This window comes from Condylura cristata, unplaced genomic scaffold, assembly GCF_000260355.1.
Source record: "Condylura cristata isolate star-nosed mole 26May11 unplaced genomic scaffold, ConCri1.0 scaffold00007, whole genome shotgun sequence".
NCBI classification, from domain to species: domain Eukaryota; kingdom Metazoa; phylum Chordata; class Mammalia; order Eulipotyphla; family Talpidae; genus Condylura; species Condylura cristata.
In genome coordinates, this window is record NW_004567108.1 from 23,814,317 (window position 1) to 23,840,982 (window position 26,666).

The window sequence follows — 26,666 nt, forward strand, 5'->3', positions numbered from 1 at the left end:
TTTTAAATTTTATATAGTGATTTGCTTGAATCAAATATTAACTAAATTTTTTCTAAAATATGCCCCAAATCTGGAAGAGCTGTAGTGGTTCCACATTGTCAACTAATCTGTCATAGATTTTCATTTTTACTATTAGGCTTTAGTGTTTGAAGCAGCATGACAAGGAAATAGAATAAGCAATTAAATTTTGAGAATGTTAAAATAGTTAATATGTAAATAAGATTTTAAAAATTTAAAGTTCAGAACTTTTTTCTGGATTATTTGATTCAAATTTTCAGTATTATATAAGACTTGTTGTAGATCCTAAAACATTAATACAATTTTGCTTAAACCCTCTCCAAAATAATCACTTTATCTTAAAAGACTAGATAATTGAATATTCTTAGTTTCTTTAGTGAAAATTATACATATTTCTACTTCTTATTATTTATTAGGTAAAGTATTCCATTCTTTAACATTCTGATAAGGGCAATATATAAATCTTGACTTTTAGCAAATTTTGAGACTTTTGTGTTAGAAATTCCAAGAGTAATGAACAACTTTGATTTTAATTCCCCTATAATTTGCACCCACTCTTTGACTTTCAAGAACACACCCATTGTTTCCAGATTGTTTCTTCTGGCAACCCTACTTAAGAACTAATTTTAGAAATGAAGAATTCTTAAGAAGGAGAAGAAATAGTGACATAATTTGCCATAAGTTTGGGATTATATGCACAATGATTCATAATCATGAAAAGCTCAAGGTCTAAAGTCCATAATAAATCCTAGTAAACTAAACTGATTTACCATAGATGAAAAAAACTGCTATGCTTTTAGTTCAATGGGTCATTTCATCTAAGAAGAAGGCCCTGTGAAAATCAGGAACAAAGTTGACAAATTTCATGGATTGGTCATGGTAAGCAATATTGGATTTCATGGTTTGTCACAGATGAATAGAAAATTTTTAATGTCCCAATGCATTTGTAAAACAAATAAATTATTATCAAAGATTGCATATTTTAATAATAATAATGTAACATACATCCATTATTATTAACCTATGACCCTTTGATACATTTTGAACAACTATATAAGAACTCAAACCTTTGTGATTTGTGCACTGTAACCTCATTCAACACATTTAAATTGCTAATTTCAGGATTACAGAAAATTTTACACCAAGCTCTGCCTCTGGTTTTACTTAATATAAAACATAGATAGCTATATTGCTAAATCTAAATGTATTTTATCATAAACTTTGCAAAAATTTTTATTAACAGATATTATGAAAAATTCCTCAATTCATAAGTGTTCAAGAACTTTATTCTTTCATATTGATTTAAATTTTATGACTTTTTAGAATATAAATCCAATCTTCGAAAATTTTGTTTTGCTTTATTTTGGGCTAAATTCCCTTGTATTGATGAAGGAAATCTACCTGTCAGTGTGTTTCTCCCAAACTAGGAGAAAGTGTGTTGGCTTATTTAGCTTTTATATTCTCAGTCATGATAGTTAGTTTCTTTTCACAGTCAGTTGTCAAATTATTAGTATTTTAGGGAAAAAAATGTATCTCTATCCTACTTTAAAGAAACTAAACTCTATGCTTTGAGGAATTGGTGAAAAGTAACAATCAAATGTTGATAGTACTGATTTTCTTACATACTATACCTGACATTTGTCACTGTAATGTGAAAAGCCTTTTTACAAGATGACTGCCTTTATTCCAAGCACTTCTGACAGATAAACTCTTTTCCTTTCAGAGCTTAACATAGGGCTACTAAATCCCATTGCTAGAATATATGATTTTAAAATATTTTCAGGAAGAATGAAACCTTTTTGCAAAGTGTGTTCTTTCTAAACTCTTCCTTCTAGAGTTTTGCTAGAATGTTGTAAAAGCAATACTTTAAGTTTGTCCTCCAGGGAAAGAAACTGCTGACATAAAATATTTACTATGTATTTTCCAATATGCTTATTGCTTGTAATTCTTTTGTAAATGCAGTTAAGCTGCATAATTCAGAAGCACACTCAACACACTTACAGACCAAACAATGATTTCATATGTTGTACTTTGTTTAAATCGAGTGTTGGTTTTAGTTTGTACATAGCAAATTAAAGATTAACTTTTAGACTTTAAGGAACTACAGTTTATTTCAGTTCAACAAGTATAGTTGCCTACCCTATCTTTGTGATTAATCACAGGGGATACAGTAGTGTGTAAGATGAAGTATCTGCCCTGAAATAACTTAGTAAAGCCTGATAAAAATATTCTTATACATCATAAAAAATCCCTAAAACTGCAAACTTTTTAAAAGGTGATGGTTACTAATGTTAATGCATTTTATTATAAGTGCTTAGGGTCATCAGAAGTAGGCCAAATATTGATGACTAAGCCAAAGAATTGTGACTTATGTTGAAGTTCACTTGGTGTCCCTCATATGGGTTTTGAAACACGAAACACAAATTTCCAAGGGGTTTCTATGCTATATCTGTAGTTAAGTTTCAAACTAATGTTTAGTCCTTAAGGTTGTAGACTTTTTTTTTTTAACTATTTCACTGTCCCTAATAAAAAGAACCTATAGATTAATGCTTTATTTTTCATACCTCAAGAATGTTTGGCACACTTTTGAATACAGTACCTTGAAATGTTAAGCATGGAATAAACTTATATGTAAAATACTGACTATCTAATAAAATGATTCTACAATTTTGTTCTTAAGTACATATACCCCAAATAAATGAAAACATATTTGTGTACAAAAGATTTGTACACAAATGTCCATAGCAACAATTTTCATAATAGCACAAATGTGGAAAGAACTCAAATGTCCATAAGCTGATGACTGGATGAATGGAAACAAAATGTGGCATAGACCATCAGTGAAATCTTACTCTGCAGTAAAAGGAATAGAATACTGATAGATGCTACAACAAGGATCAACTGCAAACCATTATGCTAGTGAAAAAAGCCAAACATAAGAGAACACATACTACATAATTCCATTTATGAGCAATACCCAGAATAGAAAATCCATAGAGAAAGTGGGTTAGTTGGTGTGAAGCACTGAGAGGAGGGAAGAATGTGTTGTACCTGCTTATGAGTAAGGTTTTCTTTTGAGGCTTAAAATATTCTCTTCAACTAGATAGTGATGTAAGTGATACAATTTTGTGAACATAATAGAAATTGTTAGTGGCACACACAAAATAGGTAAATTTGTGATATGCGAATAGCATGTATTTCAGTAAAATTGTTAAAAATTAAATACAGATTGCATGGAAATAAAAATATTTAAAATGTAAAGCAACAAAGTATCTGGCAGAACACAAAGTAATCTGGGAAGTGTAGTTCTTTTCCTAACCATTTTTAAAATATGAAATGTCTATCTTGTTCCTTTCCCTCTAAGCACAAATATATAAAGGAGAAATCTCGACTTAAGCAAACAAACCCCCAAAAAGCAAAATCAAATACCTTTATATGTATTCCTAGCAAGTTAAAACATTGATACAAAACTAGTCATTAACTTTACAGAAATTCCATGCTGTGATCTGCTCTTTATGCTTAGACTGAGCCTTGTTCTGTCTCTCCACCATCTCTCCTGTTCTCCATCTGTCCCTTGGCTATGTGCCAACCAAGATTGTTCTTCCCAGACGACCCCAAATTCATCCTCCTTTTCACTATGCAGAAATTTTCTCCAGCCTGCCCCCACCATGTATTTACTATATACCTACTGTGGGCCAAATATCTTGTCAGTCATCTTCCAATGTCATCATTTTCTAACTTCAAAGAGTTATTTACATCATGGGAAACACATGCAGAGGCCAGGAGACATGTGGGGAACTGACATCACTCTACTTGTCTTACTTGTATTTCTCTCATTCAGTGACATGTAGGTGACTAGTTGCCATAAAGATAACACTGGTTTATTGAATACAAAATAGTGATTTAAAATAATGTTTAAAATGGTAAGTAGATTGAATTATCTCTATACATTTATATTTAGATATCTGTGATTTTAGCACCATCAGAATGGTTCACACCCTCTTGATTGCCTTGAGTTGTTCTGTTGTTCACTCAACAGTTGGATTTCAAGCTAATTGTTTCTTCCGAAATAGTCTTCTCTTCCAATGGCTCAGGCATATGGAGGTCATCTGACCTGACCCTTGTCAGATCCCTGTGGAATTTACATCCTTGGGCTGCCCCCTTCCATTATAAATATTTATTCCATGAACATCTTACAATGAGACCAGGCCAAAACAGGTTGGGACAAAGACTGACTAGATCCTAGCTGACTTTTTTTGACTCTAAACTTACTAGTTCTCATTTCTTATGTACAATTGGATTCATTTCCTTCTAGCAGTTGGTGATATAAGCCCCAGCAGTCAATCTATTTTATTAATGAAAAAAAGGAGGGCTCTGTAACTGTGGATCAGATAAAGGAGACTGAATTTGGGTAAAATGTCAAAATAGGATGGTGTGATAAGCCCAGAGACAGTGCAATGTTAGAGGAAAGGGACATGGGCTAGATAATGTTGGGGAAAAGGCAAAAGTGAGAAATTTCCCCAACTTCATTTTTCCTTTTAAGCAAAGGCATTTTTATAGTCTGATAATTTGGGAATATGAAGAAGTGTATCCAGCTTCAAATTATTAACAACTACTTATTTTAAAATGAGTATTTAAATTTGCTATGTCAAAATTCTTCTTATGTCTATGGAAAAATATAACTCTGTGGCTAGTACAATGCATTTCACTCCCCACTATGAATTATTTAGAGCATCCTTTCTTTTAGCTGTAAACATCATTAGAGCTTATCTAATAGCTAGCTCATCATTTCATTCCCCTATTGAGGCTTGTGGGCCAATTTTCGCCCTGTTATACTCTCCAGAATAATGAAACTAATTTGGGATCTTGCTGTGGAATTAAATGCTCATACAGATCCCACCCCCTCTGAGACCATAAACATCTGCCATAACATTTCTTATAGCCAAATAACCTTACTACTACCAGTACAACTGAGAAACCGCCAGTGGAGTAAAGAGTTGAGGTACTGGCAGAATTCTCTGGGAAGTATTGTGTTGCTGGTGGTACATAGTCAGAGAACTACATAGCACTTCAAAAGCCATTCCATTGTTATTAGACCCTACATCCCCTCCACCCATAATTTTAAGGCTAAAAAGTAAGTAGGCAACCATTTAGATTCCTTGTCAGTTTTGAGATAGTTGAAGAATTTCTTAAGAAGCAATTGCCTCTATTATAATGCTGATAGCTTACATATTTCAGGCCCTTACATGCAAGGCAGTTTGCTAAATTCTTTATAGGCATTGTCTCAATCATTATATTGACCCTTTGAAGTCAGTATCTTCCCCACTTTACAAATGAGAAAACTGAAACTAAATACCTTACCACACACTGTACGTCTCATGAAAACCATACCCAAAAAGCAAACTCAGACTCTCTGATTTCTAGAACTCTTTTACATGCTCGTGCACTGTCTCTATATGATGCCTATGGCCTTAACTTTGGGGTATGGAGCATACAACAAAAAGCAAATGAAGGGGCCCTCCTTGGTGGCGCAGTGGGTTGACGCACAGCACTAAGAAGCTAAAGCCAATTCCAAATGAGTTCGATCCCTGCCCCGGAGGTGATCCACATAGCAAGGCAGAAGTTTCCTGGCCCGCCCGCTGTTCCCCTCAGCAGTGTACTTCATCAGTTGGCCTGTTCTGCTCCCTACTCTCTCTCTGCTGGATCCTCTCACCATATTTCCACCTCTGGCCTGTATCCCGGCTCTGTATGCATTAATAAATATCTTTAAAAAAAAAAAAAGCAAATGAAAATGTACAGGATTAAAGTAAATTTAAGTGCTAATAAACAAAGCAAAATAAGGACATAGACCAGGATGAGGTGACAAGAAAGAATATGTTTTAGTCAACACAGTCAGAGAAGACTATTAGAGAAGCATTTGAGGTCGAACAATGTATGGGTTGAACATGAGAGCTTAAAATGACAGAATATTTGACTCCAGAAAAAAAAATAAAGTAGCTGCCAGATAACTGGACAAATGGGGATTTATGCCAAAGGACTGAGAAAGGCATGTGGAGAATTAAGTAGGGCTATGATACCACTGCCTACCATCTCTTGCTCTCATATCAAAGCCCCATCTCTTATCTGCTTCCAACCTGGACTGTCACTTCTTTGAGACTGTCCTTATTTGCAACCTCTTTGCTGCAAAGCTGTCACATTACATCAACACCCTTTCTCTTTCTGATTCCCCTGCTATTGCATTTTTCTACAGCTACCCTCATTTTTTGCCCCCTCTATCCAGACTCTGGAACACTTTGGGGAAAAAAAAAGTCATTCTGCTGGCCATTTGAAACTTCTGATAACTCCATATTGCCCAATTTCCAGGAAGCTTCCTCTTTCATCCTCCTTCACTCTGACCAAACCCTCAAACAACTATTTGTTAGCAAATGACCTTTGATATTTCTCTGAGAAAACTAGACCATCATGATTGCATTTAATTTCTCATGTCCATGCTTAATAGTTATCTTGCTCACTACTCACTTCTACAACCTTTGGTTGGCAATCAGTATGTCTCTTTTCTCAACCAGAGCAAGTTTTTTCAAGAACTTGATTCTTGATCACACTTACCTTTTACCCCATGACTTTTGTCCTTTAAGTATTCTTTCTCTCTTCTAATTCTTTACCCATTCATCTCCTATATTCAAAAATGTCTTATTATTGTGTTTTCCTCTTAATATATAGTTTGTGTTCATGGCCTCCATTTGATACCAAAAGTTCACTCAATGCACTGCAGCTGCCCTTGTCATGCTAACCAAAAAACATGGGCAAGTCTGCCCATGGAAACCAAAATGCTGATATCCTGTTTGTTTGTCCCTCCAATTATTTACCCTCTCTGAAGCTTTTCACACTATTGACCAATTTTTTTTTTTTAGGGTTTCTCCAATATCGTCATCTCCTGGTTCATAGCCTGCTTATTTTTTCCTTGGTTCTGTGTAAGTGTTTCCTTTTTCTCAATCTCGTCCTCATCGCTGATATACTCTAAAGTTCTGTCTTTCACCATCTTTTTACCTTACCATCTTTCCTGGACAAATTTACCCTTTCTCATGGCTTCATCACTATGCTAATTCACAACAATATCTTTAACCTAGATGTTTCTTATAAAGCCAAATTCTATGAATGTCTCCTTTAGATGTACTTCAAATGTCTGCAGCTCCATCAACATATCTAAGACTAAAACACTTGGGTCATCGCAACTTTTCCTTTTTCATTGACCTTTCTTCCTTCTATTTCTTTCTAATGCCATCTCCAGCCTCTTGCAATTAGAGGATGAGTAATTGTTTTTTTTTTCATCATTTTTTATTTGTCTCTTTCCTTCGTAATCATCATTTTTGCTCCTTCCTGAGGACCTTGTCTACTCTGCCTAGTCGACTACAACATTATCCTATCTCCCTTCCTTCAACTGAGCTTCTCCAATCTACTCTTGTTACTCCTTACATTTTTCTTTTTCTTTTTTAAGATTTATTTATTTATGCATACTGAACTGGGGTACAGGCCAGAGGTACAGGGGCGGTGAGAGGATTCACCAGAAACAGAATGGGGAGCAGAACAGGCAGATCAATGAAGTACATTGTTGAGGGGAGCAGCAGGCAGGTCAGGAAAAGACTGCCTTGCCATATAGATCACCTCCGGGGCAGGCGGGGTTCGAACTCATGCTGAAGTGGCTTTAGCTTCTTAGTGCTGTGCTTTAACCCACTGCGCCACCAGGGGGTTTTTCTAAAACCCCCTTACTTTTTTCTAAAATGTAAAAGGCTGATATAATCCCTACTGAGTCTTCCTTAATTCCTCACTGCTAGTACCAAGTCCAGACTCTGTGGAAAAGAATATCCTGTTAGCCTGTCCTAGTTTCTGCCACACTCGCATGTTTATACAGAGGAATGCAAGGAATGAAAACATGATAACATGACTTTGAGGTATATTTAAGGAATTTTGTTTAATTCTGAAATTTAGTGAGAAAAATAGCTTTCAAAGAGGAGGTAATATGTTAAAAGTCTAAAAATTATCAAAGTTTATTTATTTAAAAGATCTTCTATTTGGCAAGACAAATTGAGAAATGGTCAGATTTGGAAAATGTGAGGATATGAGAAGCAGGATGTGAAAAGAAAAGATAGGGATGGTCTCCAAAATGGAATTCTGCTCTACATATTATTTAAAAAACACTATTGCTCCTGTACCAAGTATAAAAATAGATAATACCACTTTAAGTAATTCCATTTCTAAAATATTGCCAGTTGTTACTTTTAAGTCTATGTAGGCACATATAGTCTTATGTTGTTAGAAAATTTTTACTAGCTAAGTGATCGCTACTAAAGAATTTATATAACAGGGCCCTCCATAGTTGTGCAGCGGATTGAAGTGCAGCACTGCAAGCTGGCCACAGCTGCCTTAGTGCGAATTCGATCTCCAGCCAGGAAGCTGACCCACATGGCATAGCATGTCTCTCCTGTCTCGTTGCTGCTCCACTCAGCAGTGTACTTCATCGGTTTTCCTGTTTTGCTCTCCACTCTGTCTCTGGTGAATCCTTTCACTACTCCTGCATTCTGGCCTGTACCCAAGTTCTGTATGCATAAATAAATCTTTTTTAAAAAAAGAATTTATGTGACAAATATTGCTTATTATCTCAAGATTTATTGATGAATTTGGGCCAACCTAGAAAAATGTTGCAGTCACTTCTTCAAAAATAGCTAGAGACTAGATTTCAGTGTCCTAATAGTCCTGTCGTATGGTTAAATACTACTTTATAATCTTTCTGTTGATTTTTTAGGACCATACAAAATTAATTATAAATTCACATTAATGGTTTTGCATTTATAAATCACTTTAAAGAGCCCAAAAAGTTAATTTTGTGCTAAAATTTTATAACAATAATAAAACAGATATGACAAAATATTAACATTGATTGGATCAGGTTGAAGAAGGAGACAACAGATATTTACCAGGCTTACTATTATTTATACATTTATTTATGACAAATTTTATGCGAGTTCTTGTAAGTTACATAATGACACTGTCATACTCTATCTAAGGACAATATATAGAGACCTACGAGTCATCTATTGACCAGAAATCCCAACTGAATGAAGTAGATATATTTTCCATTCTAGACCAACACCATTTTCTGTAAAGTGTTAAATGAAAATAAAAAGATTTGATGGTTTTCATTGGTAATATTTCCTGTATATTCTGAAATAATTATTTTTATTTCCCCAGGACTTTTCAACATGGCATGGATGCATCTACTTCCAATTCCTTAAAACCAATTTTCAAACAGCCATTACACTGGCTTTCTTGCATATCACATTTCTATCCTTTGTTACTCAGGTAAGAACTTCTAAATGCTATACTATCTATACTTTTGATTCCTTTCAAAGTTAAATATAAACTTAAATCCATGGAGGTAAATGCATCTTATAAGAGGAAGCTAAAACTTTTATAATATGCAAGTTCAAAATGTGAATTAATTCTTTTTTTCTGAGCATAAGAATCCAAGATAGAAGCCTGACCTAAAGGTTTGGTGATGTAATAGAAACGTGGATTTTTGGAAATTTTGGGTTTTTCTTATTTATTTTTCTCTAGATGTATTTTAGGTAATTGTCTAGTCATTTCAAAATTTATACTTCTTGATCTATAAACAGCGGACTTGATTTTTCTACAACTACCTATCAAATTAAGAGAGCAAAACAGATTCTTTATTCATCTAACCAACTTAGAGTCTACTAAATGTTGGAACTGGGATAACTACTAATAATTATGAACAGGACCTTTTACTTTTATTTTTTAATTAACAGCATTTAAATATTTTTTAAAAATCATTTTAAGTGTAAAATATACTTCCAGAGTAATCTGGTGACATTTTGTGGCATTATGGAGAATGTCAGTTTGATTCTTTGCTGAATACATCATTTGAATGTGCCTTTCCTTGGTATCTGAATAAATATATCATATATAGCTGCAGGAGATACTGTTATTCTCCATACATTCATGATTCATCTTGGAAATATGCTATCTGATTTCATCACCCACGTTGACTGACAGTATCTCTTTCTTTAGGAACAAGAGTCCTACTCATAACAGAGACTTTGAAAACCTCATACACAAAGTCTCTATTGACACAGCATACACTGTTTACCTATATGTGCCTGCTCCCGTATAACGAATGAGGAATACAAGATCCATAGCTCTACCTTCAATGAACTCATATATTTCACTCATATATGAAACTTTTCAACAGCTCTGATTAATTCCTCATGAGTGATTCCTGAAAATGGAATACCATCAATACTGTGTCATCTCAATAGCATGTCACTGCACTTGTAAATATATCTCGTGTTTGAGAATTAAATAGTTGACTCATTAACACTCATGATGGCAAAAATAGTAAACAAGTGGATCTTTTACAAGTGTGAACTAAGCAAACAACCTGCATCATTTTGGTTAGTTCCCAAACTTCTAAACATATTTGTTCTCTATACTATCATCATATTTAACTGCTTTTATCTTTATTTAGAACCAGTGGAGTTAACTCCCATTATGTATAGCTTTAGAACCCTTCCAACTCCAGGCTTGCTTAGTTCAGCCCAGCTAGAGGACCAGGAAGTCCAGAAAGGATTACCTGGGGCATGAAGCTCACTGCAGTCACTTCAGCGTGAGTTTGATCCCTCACTAGGGAGGTGACCCACAAGGCATGGCAGACAGCTCCCGCCCCACCCACTGCTCTGCTCAGCAGTGAACTTTGCTGATCTTCCTGCTCTGTTCCTGGCTTTGCCTCTGGTGAATCCTCTTACCACTCCTGCACCTCTGTCCTGTACCCCAGTTCTATATGCACAAATAAATGAATCTTTTTAAAAAAAATTAGGATTACTTTACAAATAGTTAATTTCTTTCTTACATTTAACCTCTTTCTCTTTTCTATACTTAAAGTGAATATTAATATAAGAAGACTATCTTTCTATTGTGTGTAGCAATTTATCTCCTCTATTGTCCTAACGCAAAGATTAAAATACGGAGGTACTATTCAGCCTATAATAAAATTTGATAAAGCTTTCTGGGAATAGTTTAATAGGATCTATCAAAAACCTTAATAGTATTTGTATCCTTTTATCCAACAATCCACCTCCAGGAGTCAGTCATAAGGAAGTTCATAGAGCTGATGAAAAGTTTTATATGTAAGGATATTCATTAAAGGATTATTTGTGAAAAAAATGAAAATAAATATCAGTATTGAATTAGACCAATGAATTATAGACAGTTATATGATAAACTACTACAAGGTGACAAGTACTTATGATTTATAGATAAAGGAAAACTATAGATTATTACTTCATTAAAGCTGGCTCAATTTTTACAGTAATAACTATGTACTAGACATTCCCAGTACTTCATGTATATTATCTCTTTTAAACCTCAACCCAGTTTGTGAGATAAGTACTTATGTGTTTCTTTAATGGAGAATAAAAAGGTGTGTAGGAAGAAAACCAAAGAGAACAAAGTTGGCAGGCCAACTCTGAAACCAGGCTTGTCCACTTCCAGAACTCAGGCTTCAGACAAAAATATGCTTCCACTTTGCAAAGGAAAAACAGAGTAGGATGATAATGACAGATGTTCATGAAAAACCTAAGGCTTCCAGTTATTCATTAGGTGAAGTCTCTTTATAGGCTTCAACTTTGCCGAGGCTCTGATATTCTAGTATGTAATGTTTATCAAAAGATTGGGATCTAGTATGCAGACTGTTCAGACAGGCAAAATGAGATAGCCTCTGTTTCCCAAGGGATATACAGTTATTTGAAGTTGGCATGCAATTGAGAAGTGTTGAACTATGCCAAGCTATTATAAATGTAGCCTTAAAATGTCTAGAAAAAAGACCCTCCCTGGTGGCGCTGCGGGTTAAAAAAAACACAGCACTAAGAAGCTAAAGCCACTTCCGCATGAGTTCGATTCCCACCTGCCCCGGAGGTGACCACATGGTGTGGCAGACCTTTCCTGACCCGCCCGCTGCTTCATCGATCTGCCTGTTCTGCTCCCCGCTCTGTCTCTGGTGAAGCCTCTCACCACCCCTGAGCCTCTGGCCTGTACCCCAGTTCTGTATGCACAAATAAATAAATCTTAAAAAAAAAAAAGTCTAGAAAAGCACTTTGAAAGGACCTGTACCAGAGAATTTGTAGCCTTTATCTTTGTATAAAGATTGCACATAATTTGAATAGTTACATGTCATTTTCTGTTTTCCAAATTTCCTACAATATAAGCAATTAAATTTTATTAAGATAAAAATAATTTAAAAACAAAAAGAAACCCCATTTTGAAATTGCCCATCTGTTCATCTGTCTTAACCTTTACCCTTCTATACAGATGATTTCCAGCTCTGCATCTCTGGCTCTAGCTCTGTCTCTGTCACTATCTTGCCTTTCCTCCAACACTGGCTATGTTGCCCCTCAGTATCACTGGGCATCAATGTCCTCAGCTGATGCTGTCTTTTACTCTTCCCTTGTACAACATCTACACATGGTATCTTTTCTTTTAGCAGTGTCATCATTCTTAAATAATTCCAGGGTAGACTCGTGAGCATGGCTTCCACATTGAACTGCTTCTTTGCCCGTTCCCAGTGTTTTACATGTTAGTTGATTCTTCCTCCAGTGGTCTCTTAGAGCTACTCTTTCTCTCTAATCCAGTGCAACAAACTTAGTCCATTCTTACTATTATTTGACATCTTTAAAATATTGTTTTCATTGTACATTTTCCACTCAATTATTTATAGGAGCTTCTTTTCACACCCTCGGTCTCCTGAATTAGTTTCCAAATCACTCAACAATTTCTCTGCTCCAGACTTCAGTATCTTCACTTGTCTTTAAGACACAGTTATTCCAAGCTTTTTCCTTTTATGTATCTCTTATTCCAAACTTAGGACCTTTATTTATATAGTTTTGTCTCCTGGAATGCATTTAGTTATCTCCTTTGCCTTTCTAAATTCTTTGTGCAAGGTAGAGTATGAACTCCCCTACACTGAGTGCCATATATTCTGACAATTAATCTCTAACAGGTCCTATAATCTATTTAGGAAGACATGATCCATGAAATTTATGATCCAACATGTTCAAAGCAGTGATGTAGTCAGAGGACTCCAGGGCAGCAATAAAAGAAACTTCAAAGTAGCATTTACAATTATCAAATATGGCAATGGAAATTCCTAGATCACCATCACAGCACCTTAAAAATCTCTGTCCTTACACCATTTGCCTTTCACAGGCATATAAACTGTTTCTGTTTCACTCCCAAATTTTCCTTCAAACCTCCATTCCTTCTCTGTAAAACTACATTGAAATTTTCAGAGAAGTACATGGATTGGCTCATGGCAAACTAATAATATATTAGGTATTTCATTCTGGTTAACGAGAGACTGTGAAGAATCTACTGAAATTTTAATATTTTGAAATATCTTAGTAATTTATTCATCTATTTGCTTATCTTCTGTACATCAATGTAAGTCAGCCTTTAACAGCATTAAATATATGAATAAAATGAAGTGCAGTGAATTAAAAGTAGATGTGGAAATTAAAAGTAGGTAAAAATGGAAGAAACAGAGCAAGGAAGAAGACATGAAATTACAATAAATTAGGAGATACATATACATAGTCATGTTGGCCACAAATTCATTTAGAGAAAACTATGAAGTATATTAACAGGTAAAAAGAGATTTTTCACATTCTGTTAGAACTGCTAGAATAAAATTTAAAAAGAGTTTGCTTTGGGGAAAGAAGTATATTTTCAAAGTGGTAAGTCATATGTATTCATTATTCCTAGCAGTAATATAGGCCAACAGTAATTTGGAAATTTGAGGTAATTTGGAAAGGGTGATAAGCTTTACACACACAGCAAGGCATATAGAAAGTTCATTAATCTCAATGTTAATACTTGAACACCATTCTATGTTTTCATTCAAGAAATAAAAACTCTCTTAGTCAATTATAATATGTTGCATTATAATATTTTTATTACTTTTCAAATTTCATTTTCTTGTGTTTTTTTAAAATATTTTAAATATATTTTAGATCTTCCTTAGCTAAGTAGGCTATAGCTGTACACTGAATCATAGTATAATCAGTGTGAATAAACAATCCATTCATTTTATACATCTTTTATTTGTTTTATGATGGCAACATGATGTTTTGATTTGTGGCCAGTTCATTTTGAACTGTAGATATTTTCTGCTATGCTTTTGTTTTTACTATACTTTAATCAATGTAATTCTGTTTTGGATTTATGTACTTCTTTTCCCCTCCCTAAATGCATATCAATATCAGGACATGATTCAATCATTTGTTAACGTATCCATTTTTTAATTGTTTATTTAATTAATTTCTTTTCCCCCCACCAACTTCCCTTTACATCTTTGATCCTTTCTCCTTACCCCTTTTCTTAAACTTAGAAACCTCTTTGTGCATTAATTTTAAAAGCATTTTGCTTTATCACATTGTACTATGTTAATGCCAGTATTCACCATTCTGACTTGCTTTACTACATATAATTTCCTTGAACTCCTCCATTTTGGTATAAATACAACCCTGATTTTTCCTTACACTGAGTAGTATTCCTTTGTGTATCTATACACCACATCTTCTTGATCCAAGCATCTGCCATTTGGGACATAGTTTGTCTCCATGTCCTAGCTAAGGTAAATAATGTTATAGTAAACACTGTAGAGCATGTAATATTTTGAGTTGATGATTTTGGGTTTTGGATAAATATTTATGTGATGAAATGCATCACCAATGTTTTCTCCTATATATTTTATTGTTGCAGGTCTTATATCTAAATTTTTAATCCATTTAGAATTTATTTTTATACATGGAGTTTGTACAATTTTATTCTATTACATGTGAACACCAGTTTTCTTAGCATCAATTTTTAAATGTACACTCCTTTCCCCATTATGTGGTTGTGGCTCCAATATCATGAATTATTTGCTTACATATATGTGGATTTATTTCTGGAACTTCAATTCCATTCCTTTGATCCACATGTCTATTGCCCATATCACATTTGTTTCAATTACTGTTGCTTTATAGTATAGTTTAATATTAGGTAACATGATGCTGCCATTTTTCTCAAGATTGCTTTTGCTCTAGAAGTCTTTTATACTTCCATAAACATTTTAATATTTTTTATTTCAATTTCTTTGAAGACTGCTACTGACATCTTAATCAGGATTATGTTAAATTTATGTATTGCTTTTGTAGAATAGTCATTTTGACTACTTTTGTTCTACTCAGCCATGAGCATAGAGTATCTATCCATATCCTTATGTCATCATCTTAAACCTGCAATAAATCTTTTAGTTGTTATTGTATAAGTCCTTCACCTCATTGGTTAAGTTGCATCTTTACTTGTAACCTCTCCTAGAACCACAGACTCATGTATTCATATATGCCACGAGTATATTCATACACACCTACCTTCTTGAGGTTTACACCTAGAGGTCACGAAGATACCTCAAACTCAACATGATCAAATTTGGACATAGGATCGTATAATCCCCACTAAATGATCATCTCAGATTTTTTCTTGTAATAAACCAAAGAATAGTTCACTTCTTGTTACTATATATTCTAATAACATCTTTTGTTTTTTTCACTGACTTTTACATAGTTGTAATTGTCTTTATTCATATCAGATTTAAGCTATATATATATATATATATATATATATAAAATTCACTAAGTTTCATAGAATAGCAACTGTGTTTTTGTTGTTTCCTTATTGTCATGTCTCCTTGTATTTGTACAATAATATCAACCAACAAGTATTAGTTGAGTGATTGAATGAGCTTGAAGATATTATCATACCAAATGGCACATTTTGCTCTTTCAAACACGTGATCTGAGTGGTAAAGCTCAGGCATGGAAAATATAGTCTTGTTAAGATGGTAGCTTCTAGTATCCTTACAGAACATCTGGGGAGAAGAACAAAAAGTGTTTTGATTTCCCATTTGCAACCACTGACAGGTTGCTCTACAAGACAGAGGAAAAGAGCTGAGAGAGCTTATACTCTGATGAGGTGCCAGTCTTTGACATGGAGCCAACAGCCAAGGGCTCTGTAATGAGAACTCTTTAACACCAAAGCATTTCAATGGCTATTCCAGAGTGTGGATCGACAAGCAGCTGAATCTTTGAAAAGGTTTTCAGAGACAAATTCATATGCCTATGGAGCAATGCTAAAAAGAAGGGAAAATGTCAAATGAACAATTCATATCTTTAGGTTTCTATTATGATTTAAAGATATTGATGGGACTATAGCTATAGAATTAACAAAGAGATAATAGAAAATAAATACAGGATTTCAAAAAAGTCAGGTATAGTTTATAGACTTGTATCATTTAGTGATTTTGGAGAGTTAATTCACCTTTGTGATCTATACTTTTCCTGTGTAAGAGACAGTTTTGGTGACAAGCTAAAACAGAAATACAATACAACTTTATTGATTTACCAAAAATATCATGAAATACTATTGTCTCCTTCTCCCTTGAAATATCTATCCTTAACTTTTAAGATATTCTTATGGAAGAATCATGATTATTATGTCAATTTATGTATCTATGTGTGAGATAATTTATCTACATGATGCATTATCAGTAGTTACAAAACAATCATTCAGTAGGGCTGCATTTGTTAAGAGCTGTTTAACAAAGTGGCGGATTTTATCAATTATCTAAACATGTTAAAAGGCCCTACTAAAAGTGTGATAATGTGGAAAGAATATTGAACTGTGTTCTATGGGGTCTCCGCACTTAACCAGAATTGTGACAGGTACTAATAATAGTTAAAGGATCCCGAGAGGTAACTTCTATTCCTCAAAAAGGATGGCTGAGTGACTGAGTGATTAAGGCTGAGTTCAGTGACTCAGATATTTGATTGGCAAAGGTAAGAGTCCAAAACTGATGACTACAATGTAGTACTACCTTGAAAATTAAAATAGAGCTTTTAATATTTTAGAAATGGGATATGCTAACTTGTGTTAACATTAAAATTTAGACTTAGGGCTATGGATTTTAGGTACTAGTATCTGGACGATTTTGAAGGAATAGGGTCATTCCAAGTGAAAAAGTTAATTTGCTGAAACACAGGTTGAAAGCTTACCTCTAAATTGTACACTGGATAATATGGATACAACCACTCTGAAAAAATAAGACTCTTTAAGAATGTTAGTTTACACTAGTAGGCAAAGGCATTAAAAATTTAAAAAAAAAAAAAAGCATATATATAAATCTGCAGGTGAACCTGGCCTGATTTCTGCTTATTGAATCACCTTTAATTATAAAGATCATGGAAACTTTATATACTTATTAAATTAAAAAATATTCGGGAATTTAGTGTAGTAATTATATATAATTTATAAACTCTTGGTAAATGTGATGAAAAAAAGTATTTTTGTTTTTTTCCTCAGGTATTAAATAATCTTTTTAAAGAAAGAAGACAGAATTGCTCTAAATATTTCTTTATTTGCTTTTCTGGAACAATTTGGAAGCATTAGTTTTGGAAAGCTGAAAATGGAGTCATTTGGGGACTTTTCCTCTGCTTTCTTTTCCCCACTTTTAGGTCTTTTACTATCACTAATTTCTCTTCAGTTATGCCTTTGCCTTTGTTTCTGAATCATGTAACTTATGGTTTCTGGTACAAATTTGGCCCAGTAATCCATGACAGGAACCATCTGGTGGAAATCAATCTCTAGATACCTTGAATAACATGACTCCAATTTGGGAATCAGTTTTGAGACCACAAACTTGATTTTGGGTAGAAAACATGGTATACTTAATCAGAAGGTTGAAGCAAACATCCTCAATGCTGGAAAATACAATGGACTCACCAAATATCAACCAGGTTGAGTGGAAGGAATTAGTCATATAGTAGTAGGATGAACATGGGTTTTGAAATCAGAAGGCCCGATCATCATATTCATTAGCTAAATGACCTTCAGCTAGTTTGTCAATATTCCTGAAATAAGGATTAAGTGAGATTAAAACTTCAGTGTCTTAACTGTATAAATGCTAAGTGTGCTAAATAACCAAGCATTTTCTCTTTAGAGATATAGTGCCATACAGTGATTTGCTGGGTTCAAAATAAATATCAAATCTTACAGGGCAATGTCCTAGCACTTTTGGGTATTAGTCCCAGTTTGTGCATTTCAGAGTTTATTTCAGTATTCTAATAGTCTAACAACTTCTGCATGATAAATACATAGTGGGATCCATGAATTCCCTGGTCACATGGCTTGAGCAATGAGACTGCTCACATTGCAGTTTGAATCGATTCCAGAGCTTCCTCTTGCTCTGTGTATCACTCAAAACCACAGTTAGAAGTTAGACTGGTGTGCAACGACACAACTGTTTTTTAACTTTCTATTGCAGTAAAAATACATACAAAAAAAAAAAAGCCAAAGTTATAAGTGAAGTACTTGATGAGTTTCCATAAAGTAAACACACCCTAATACAGCTACGATTTTGCATGATGATTCTAAAAACTGTTAGTTCTATAAACCAAAAATGTTTCAACCCTATTCTTGTATGACTACTTAGTACCTAGATTTTAGAAATTCTTTCGAACAATTCAACCCAACCATAACTTCATTCCACCTCCCAATATAAAATGGATAAATTGAGGTAGATTTATAAAATTTAGTTCTCTGTATTATAGTGGAATTCTACATATATATAAATAAATAAATTCTCTTTCTGTCATTTTTTATGAGGATAATCTCACTTTCACAGCTCCACCAGCTCAATGGATGAGGGAACATATGCTTCTCCATATGCCCATCACAGATTCCTCAATGCATTCATTACTCAGAGCTTGGTGATTGAGGAATGTTTGTAATATTTTATTTTTTCTCACAGTGAGTCATTCTACTGTACATTTCAAAATCTGTGATAAGTTGAAAGATCCAAGAATTGAGGTATGTTTCAACAAACAGCTTCCCATCTGCTAAACGAGAGGTTTTATTTATAACCAGGTAGTCAAATACAGTGGTATGAAGTGGCATTCAAACTATTTTTGTTTTATTACATGTTTCAAGGACTGAACAAAAACACTAGCCCCTTCCCATCCATTCTCCTCAATTGTAGGCAGATCAGAAAACTCCTAGACCTATAAGTCTGTACTCCTATACCTGTAAGGCTCCAGCAGGTCAAAAATCCTCACCTCGGCTAGGCTTCCCATGACCTGGCTGGTTTCTGTTTCCTTCAGACTGTCTTTCAGATCCCACCTCCTTCCTGCATCCCATCATTCTGGATCTTTCAGTTCATTCATTGTATCTGTAAATCAATACTCAACTTATGCAAAACATGTAGGTAGGCTTAAGATAAGGAAACGATTATGGGGAGTTCCTTGCGTGGGTGGGCCTGCATGGATGCAAAAGCAGGAAGGATTATACCAACTGGAAGTATCCCTGCTACCTGTGCTCCAGGAAGCACTGCCTGTCGTAGTGGTTCTCAAATTGTCACTTTAGAAGATCAGAATTTCCTGAATATAGTTTTTAAAACACAGATTTCTGGGCCTCACCCCCAGAAATTTTGATGAAATAATGCCCTATAATTTGTGTTGTACCAGCTTTGCAGATGACCTTGAAGCTGCTAGTTTAGCGCCCAAGTTTTGAAAAAACTCTGATCCAGATTGTATTGATAAGTTAATGGCTTACTACTCAGTAAATTTCATCTGGAAATGATGCTACAAATTGTCTCTCTCTCAGCAATAGCTTTTGTTCTGCCTTTTTCAACTTTGAAGCATATGGGTCTCCCATTCATTCCTTTAATCACTCAGTAACACCTCTCTTCCAGTTCTACCCTGTTCCTACAATCATGAATTCCACAACCATATCAAGTTTGGTCACTTACTGACTTTTCCTGTTGTATTTATAAAACTGTTTCAGATGTTATGATCTTTAGCCAAGCCAAACTTTGAGATTTTGGAAAGAAAACTGAATAATGTTATGTTTCCATTTCCTACTTCCCACTTTCTTATCTTCCGTTGATTTGTTGAGTAAACTTAAGTGGTGATGTGAGAGACCTGATTTTGTATTTTCTGTACAATACTGATGATAATTTTCCAAGTAGAAGATTATTTGCTTTGGAATTATTTCTCTTTGATGAAATGATTGCCCAAGTGGGTAGCAGTGTGGCTGTTAGGGTGGTTCTGATAATTGCATGTTGATTTAAGGCTTTACATATTGAATAATTAGATTACTGTTGACCCTTGACAGATGCTTTCAATTCCTTTAGTTTTATCAGCAATCATAGTAGTAAATTACAAAGTAGCCAAAACCCATTGTAACCTCCTTGCATGAATAAGAAAAGGTGTTAATAGCACATAGTAGGCACTCATATTTGCTGAATGAACCCATACACTCATTCAAAATAAATGCACAAATGATTTTATTTGCTGCATGAAACTAGACCAGACATAGCTCTGTGAAATATGAGCATGGTTGTTTTGTATCAGTTTTAAATTTGGCAGGCTACCAAATGTTAATTTACTTTTAGCTAGTTGAGATTAAATGTAATTCCTTCCCTAAGCAACCTTAAAGTAAGCAAGCATGAAAGCCTTTTCAGAGTAATCTGAGAGGAATTGATATTTAAAGGAGTTAGCATTACATCTGTACTTTAAGGCTATTAATTTCATAGATAAATTAATTTCATTACTCCATCTTTATCTTGCATTTTGAAAGGACGCCATCAGCTGGACAACTGACACCCGAGGGTCAGTTGAAACTGCTCTTATCCCAACCAGGTTGTAATTGGAACCTGCTTCTGGAAACCCTCCTACATCATGATGCTCTTTTACTGAGGATCTTGCTGAAGAGCTCAAGTGAGTATTTGCAGTTATAAAAATGTTCTTAAAAAACCCAGTCACTGCAAGAGTAGAATTTTTTTTTCTTACTTGAATGTTGATAGAAGGATGTAAACCAACTGCATTAACTATCAGTGGGGTTAGCAGCAGGGAAAATACTGAACTAGTTCATAAATCAATTGCAAATGACTTGTTTTTTCAGGAATGAGGAAAAAGAATATTTGTATATGATACAACTCAATCATATCTATGTTATATAGAAATGTTATCAATATTCAGATTTGAAATGTTACCAGCATCCAGATTTGGAAGCCTAAGAAAATTATAGAAGCAGAATTAACACAGTTCTGTTACAGGGCAGTGAGGGGGGCACCTCTGAACCCCCATTCTACCCTTTTCCTGGGGACCACCATGTTATACTATGACCAGAATAGAAATCTCAACAGAGAGAAAGAGAGAGAGCATTAAAGCCACACTAAGAATGACAATGAGCCCTAAGAGTGTTTATGTAACTTATAGGCTAGCAAGCTGTGGTTTATGGCCATATCCATTGGGGCATAGAGAAGTAATCATGAGAAAATTGTGAGTGGAAATGGAGTAATGGAAGACCATGCTTCTCTTAATTAGACTTTCTTTCCCCACCCCCCTGTAAGTGCTATTATAGCAAATGGTAAGTAATGTTATGCCAATTTAATATCATATGTCAGTGTTCTGCTTCATCCTTGAAGTTCCTAGCCATTTTCATATACCCCTAACTCATAGCTTCTTCTATTTTATACCTCACATGAAGCCATATCAATTTAATCTATCACTAGCTTCACTACTGGTTTTTGATGAAAATATTTTCTCTAAGTACCAATCACCTGCAGCACCATACTCATGCCCTTCAGCCATTCAAATATGACCTGGGTTAGTTTTCTACTCTTTCCTCCCACTGCTCCCTTGTAAACATACCCTATTTCAAACATTTTGCACTAAGCCCAAGGCTTCTTCCACACCTTGGCTCACCTGTTTTTCCTGCTTGAAAGACCCTCCATAGATGACTCAGCTCCCACCAGTCTAATAGGATCAACTGATGTTCCACTCGTTGAACACTTTGGTTCATGCTCATCTCTTTGCTTCTGAACTTAACAGTGTCTGTTATCTGGGCAATTTATATGCCATCAGCATGCTTTACATTAGATTTGCTAGTACATTTGTATATGAATGAGGCAAATAAGAGTCTTTAAGAGCCTGTTTTTATTCAAAATAGGCTCATTTGCGAAATTGCTCCAGTCGTTTCTGGAAAGTTTCGGCTTTTCAGATTTTTTGGCACAAAATGCCTCCATATTCTCTTCTATCTACCTTGAGGTCTGCCTCCCTAAAACCACTTGGGAGGTGCCTCATTGCCTAGTATCTTGTGAGAATATGTCTTCTTTCCTAGTACTTTTAAAGTCCATGAAACCTTGGAGTGCTAGAGGTCATTAACTCTGTTAATCTCACTAGAATACTAAATAGAAGTGAGAGATCACCTCTCTCCCAACCCTGAATCTCATTTTATTCTTTAACCCCAGAGCAATACTGTTAGGGCACCACAGCTCAGAAAATTCACCTGAGAGCAATTTCTTTAGCTCCAGGCAGTAAGTCCACTCCCCTAAAGGGAAAACTGGTGCTAAGGAAACTACTTTCTGGAGTAGCAACATTTAATGCTTACAGAAGGTATAAAGTGATGTGCTAAGCACTTTGTATTTGTTATCTAACTTGATTCTTTTATAATTTTATAAATTATAAATTATTGTTATCCTCATGTTAAAACTAGCGAAATTGATGTTGAAGATGATGTTACCTACTGTGAGACATGCAGAGCTGAACAACAGTGGGTAGATCTAAATTCTAGCCAGAACTTTCTGTCCTCTGTGCTTCCTATACAAACATTCATGCAGATTAAATCCTAGAATGGGCTGGGGGGACGGGTGTCTGGATAACTATGATCTATTGAGTGGAATCAACCAGCATTCACTGATGCACATGCATTTAGCACATCTTTCCAGCTAGGTAGTTAGAGCTTATCAAGCTACTGTTGGTGAAAAGTAAGTCCTGAATGAATTCCACCCAGTAATATTTTATGGGCTCCATCCCCACCTCTATGCCAAATATTCCAGCTTCTAGGACTACAACCCCCATCATGCCATGGGATCTGCCATAACCCTTTGACTTCTTGAAAGAGTGACTACTGGCTGCTAAGGGTGGGGTTAGTATCTGTGCTTTATATAAAATGAAAGGGCAGGTGGGTTGCAGAGAACTTGTTTTATCTGCCATCAGCATGCACCCAGGCTCCCATATCATACAGCTTTCCAGTAAGCAGCATGACCATTTAATGGTTCTATATCTCTCTCTCACTCTTTGTTGCATTCATGCATTTCTTTTCAAGTTCCCAATTTCCTGGCACAAGCCCATGGCCAAGAAGCAAAAGCCTTTATTCACATTTCTCTGTGGTTCACATGCCTCCTCCAAATCTTTTCTTGGTTATCTTCCTCCCAGTTTTTTCCCAGCTTCTCCTAGCTGCTCAGATCTACCCTTCCTACCGTGGTACAGGGAATATAGAACTATCTCCACCTCCTTTTCTGTGATTATTATACTATTATACTATCAATAATGCTTTTTACTAAAAGTCCAATGATGGACCAATCAGTTATCAGCTATGATACTAAGGTATGGAACTTCTCTTAATCTTTATAATCTGAGTTTCAGAAAAGGTTCCTACATGACATGGCTAGTAGCTGACAGGGCTGGAGAGGCTCTAATACAATCATTGAAACTCATAGACAGGGTCTTCTAAGAAAAATAGTCTCCTATTGATAGAGGTACTTAAAAGAACTTGGAAAATCAACTGAGATCAAACCACTTGACTTACTGTGATAACCACTAAGTACAGGAAGAACAAATGTAGTTTTAAGCATTTAACCATGTTTTTATAAATAAGTCTCTCATTACTAATTAAAAGTACTATATCCACCCTCTGGAATGCAAAACAGGATATGTTTTCGAAAGACTTAATAGTTAGGGAGTGCAGAAGTATATTTGCAAATTGCTCAAATACTGTTGTTCAGGATTGCATAGAAGCTCTATAAGGTCTTATATTGAACTTTACTTGCTACTTCAAATAACGTTAGGATGAAGTGACAGACTTTAGCAATCAATTGAATGACCAATTTATTAAGCTCCAGTGGAAGACTTGTCACTTTAAGTTAGAACCAGTATACTCAGGGAATCTCACTAACCAGACTGGAAATTATTATCTACATAAAATATTTGTAATAATTTTTGCTGATTTTTCAGCTGATGCCTCAGAGTATTTTCAGAACACCTGTAATTTATTAATTGGCTCACTTCTTCAGAAAAGGATATTTTTAGAGTGCATATGCTGAAGTAGGATTTCAAGTAACAGAAACTGGTTTTTATGGAATTTTTTTTTATATTTCATTTCGGGCTAATTGGTAAAGCTTATTTGATTTACTTTTTTATTGACATAATGTTGGTTGACAATGTAATTTGTACCGTGGGAGTACTGGATCTCCCTCTTCATGTGTTAGCACCAAGGTGCACCCTGCACAGGACACCTGTAGTGCACTCCCACAGTCCTTTGTGCTCATTCCCTGCTCTTGCTACTTGCCCTCATTTCCCCTCTGGATTCCTTAACTCTGCAGTAAATGTTCAAGGGGTAGTTTTAAGTTTGGCTTGATCTAGACTTTTGTTTGGTTTCTCTGTGTTCCACCTCTATTGAAACCATCCGGTCTTTGTCTTCTCCTTTCTGACTTATTTTGCTTCGCGTGATCCTTTCCACCTCCATCCATCTTGCCATAAATGGTATGTGTTTGTCTGTTTTGATTGCTGAGTACTATTACATTGTGTTTATATGATAAAATTTAATATTTGTTTAATTGATTTAAGATAAGAATAAAGAGATATGCATTACATGTTTTATTATATTTATAAAACAAGTTCTCCTTCAGTAAGTAATTATTAAAATTTGTTAAGGTACACATTTTTTCTTGATAACAATCATATTGTAAAATTTAAAACACATGGGGTTTTAATCAGAGTCGTAGCTTTAGCTTTTGGCTTTGTTCTCTGGAAATGATTTTTATCAGAATTTCTATTTCTTTTTAAAAAATCAGCAGAATATATATGGAAATGACATCCTTATAATCTGAAAAGGAATATTGCTGAGGACATATAATTTTAATAACTTAAAATTAATTTATGAATTAAAGTTATAACTTAGTATTTGATAATTATAAATTATGTTATGGGCTGTATAGGTTGTGAGCTTCTGGGAAGTAGAACCATCTTTTGCTGTGAACATTAATTCTTCTTGTATCAAAATTGTTGCATTTTGCTAAAATCTGAAAAAAAAACATGTCATATGGGTCATAACATTCTTTGGAGAAAGGTATTTATATTCACTTTAAAGTTAAGATAGGTCATCTTATCTGAAGGAGTAACTTTTTTTTTAAGATTTATGTATTTATGCATACGGGAGTGGGATACAGGCCAGAGATACAGGGGCAGTGAGAGGCTTCACCAGAGACAGAGTGGGGAGCAGAACAGGCAGATCAATTGCTGAGGGGAGCAGTGGCTGGGTCAGGATAGGTCTGCCATGCCATGTGGATCACCTCCGGGGCCGAGAACGAACTCTCACTGAAGAGGCTATGGCCAGCTTGCATTGCTGTGTCCTTACCTGTTGTGCCACTGGGGGGGGCCAGGAATAAAAAAATTAACTATAACTATTTATAGAATAAATTGTAAGACACTGTTTTGAACTAGTTACTTTAAAAACCCAAGGCAATTGTTTTGGTAAATACTTCATTGAGACCACATGGCCTAACCAGTCACTACGTAGCATCAAAGGGACAAATATTTGGCATTTTCTCGATTGTTAGCAGGTGGGCTCTTCCTGCTAGTGACATTTGAATGAAGTGTAACTAACAGTCTTTCCTTTGCCCATTACTCCAATACTGATAACTACAGAAACTTTTGGTGTCTGGTGATATTCTGTTGTAACATCATAACAGTAACAAACTAGCGAATACTAGTATTTAACATGTTCCAGATGGTGTTTCTAAGTATTTGAATGTGTTCACTCATTGAGTCCTCAAAACAGCTCTATGGGGTAAATGTAGTTATCATCTCCATTTTACAGATGAGGAAACCGAGACACGTAGACATTAACGCACCTGTCCAAGTAATACACCTTAAAGGTGGCATGTTAAGAGTTGATCCATACAGCTTGCTTCTGGAGACTACTTTTACCCACCATACTATATGGTATCAGGACAGAACTATGAAATAGAATGTTTACCAATAGAGTTTTATCAACTTAAATTTAATAATTACAATTGTATATCTCATAATAATTATGTATAAAAAATACTTATTTCTTGTTGCATCAGCAACACTGCAGTGATAAAGAAATGGGAGTCGTGGAGCAGGCTGTAGGATGCAGGATGCTGCTCAAAAGGAAGACCCTGGCCTTTTATTGACAAAAAGGAGGTCAAACTGAACACTGGGTTTTGGGCTTTAGAACGGGTGAGTCAAATGATATACACCTGTTCCCACTAAGGCTCCAATTTTATTAACAATCTTATTCCACTGATCAGTCCCTAGGCACAAAGCACAGCAGTCACCCCACCCCACCCCTAACCCCACATTCTGGCGCAAACCTAGGGATGTATATCTAGTTCCCCAGGGAAATCAAGGGTCTTCCTCTCATCTAACTTGAAATTTGTATAAGATATATATATA

The 26,666-nt window shown here is 35.0% G+C and overlaps 1 protein-coding gene across 1 annotated transcript in view; it reads left to right on the top strand.

Moving 5' to 3' along the window:
• LOC101622094 (uncharacterized protein KIAA0825-like) overlaps positions 1-26,666 on the top strand; it is a 63,570-nt gene that overhangs the window by 25,937 nt on the left and 10,967 nt on the right. The window contains exons 9-10 of the mRNA XM_012721757.1: positions 9,265-9,375; positions 20,761-20,900. Of these exons, the coding sequence (XP_012577211.1) occupies positions 9,265-9,375; positions 20,761-20,900 (251 nt within the window). The remainder of the gene's footprint in view (positions 1-9,264; positions 9,376-20,760; positions 20,901-26,666) is intronic.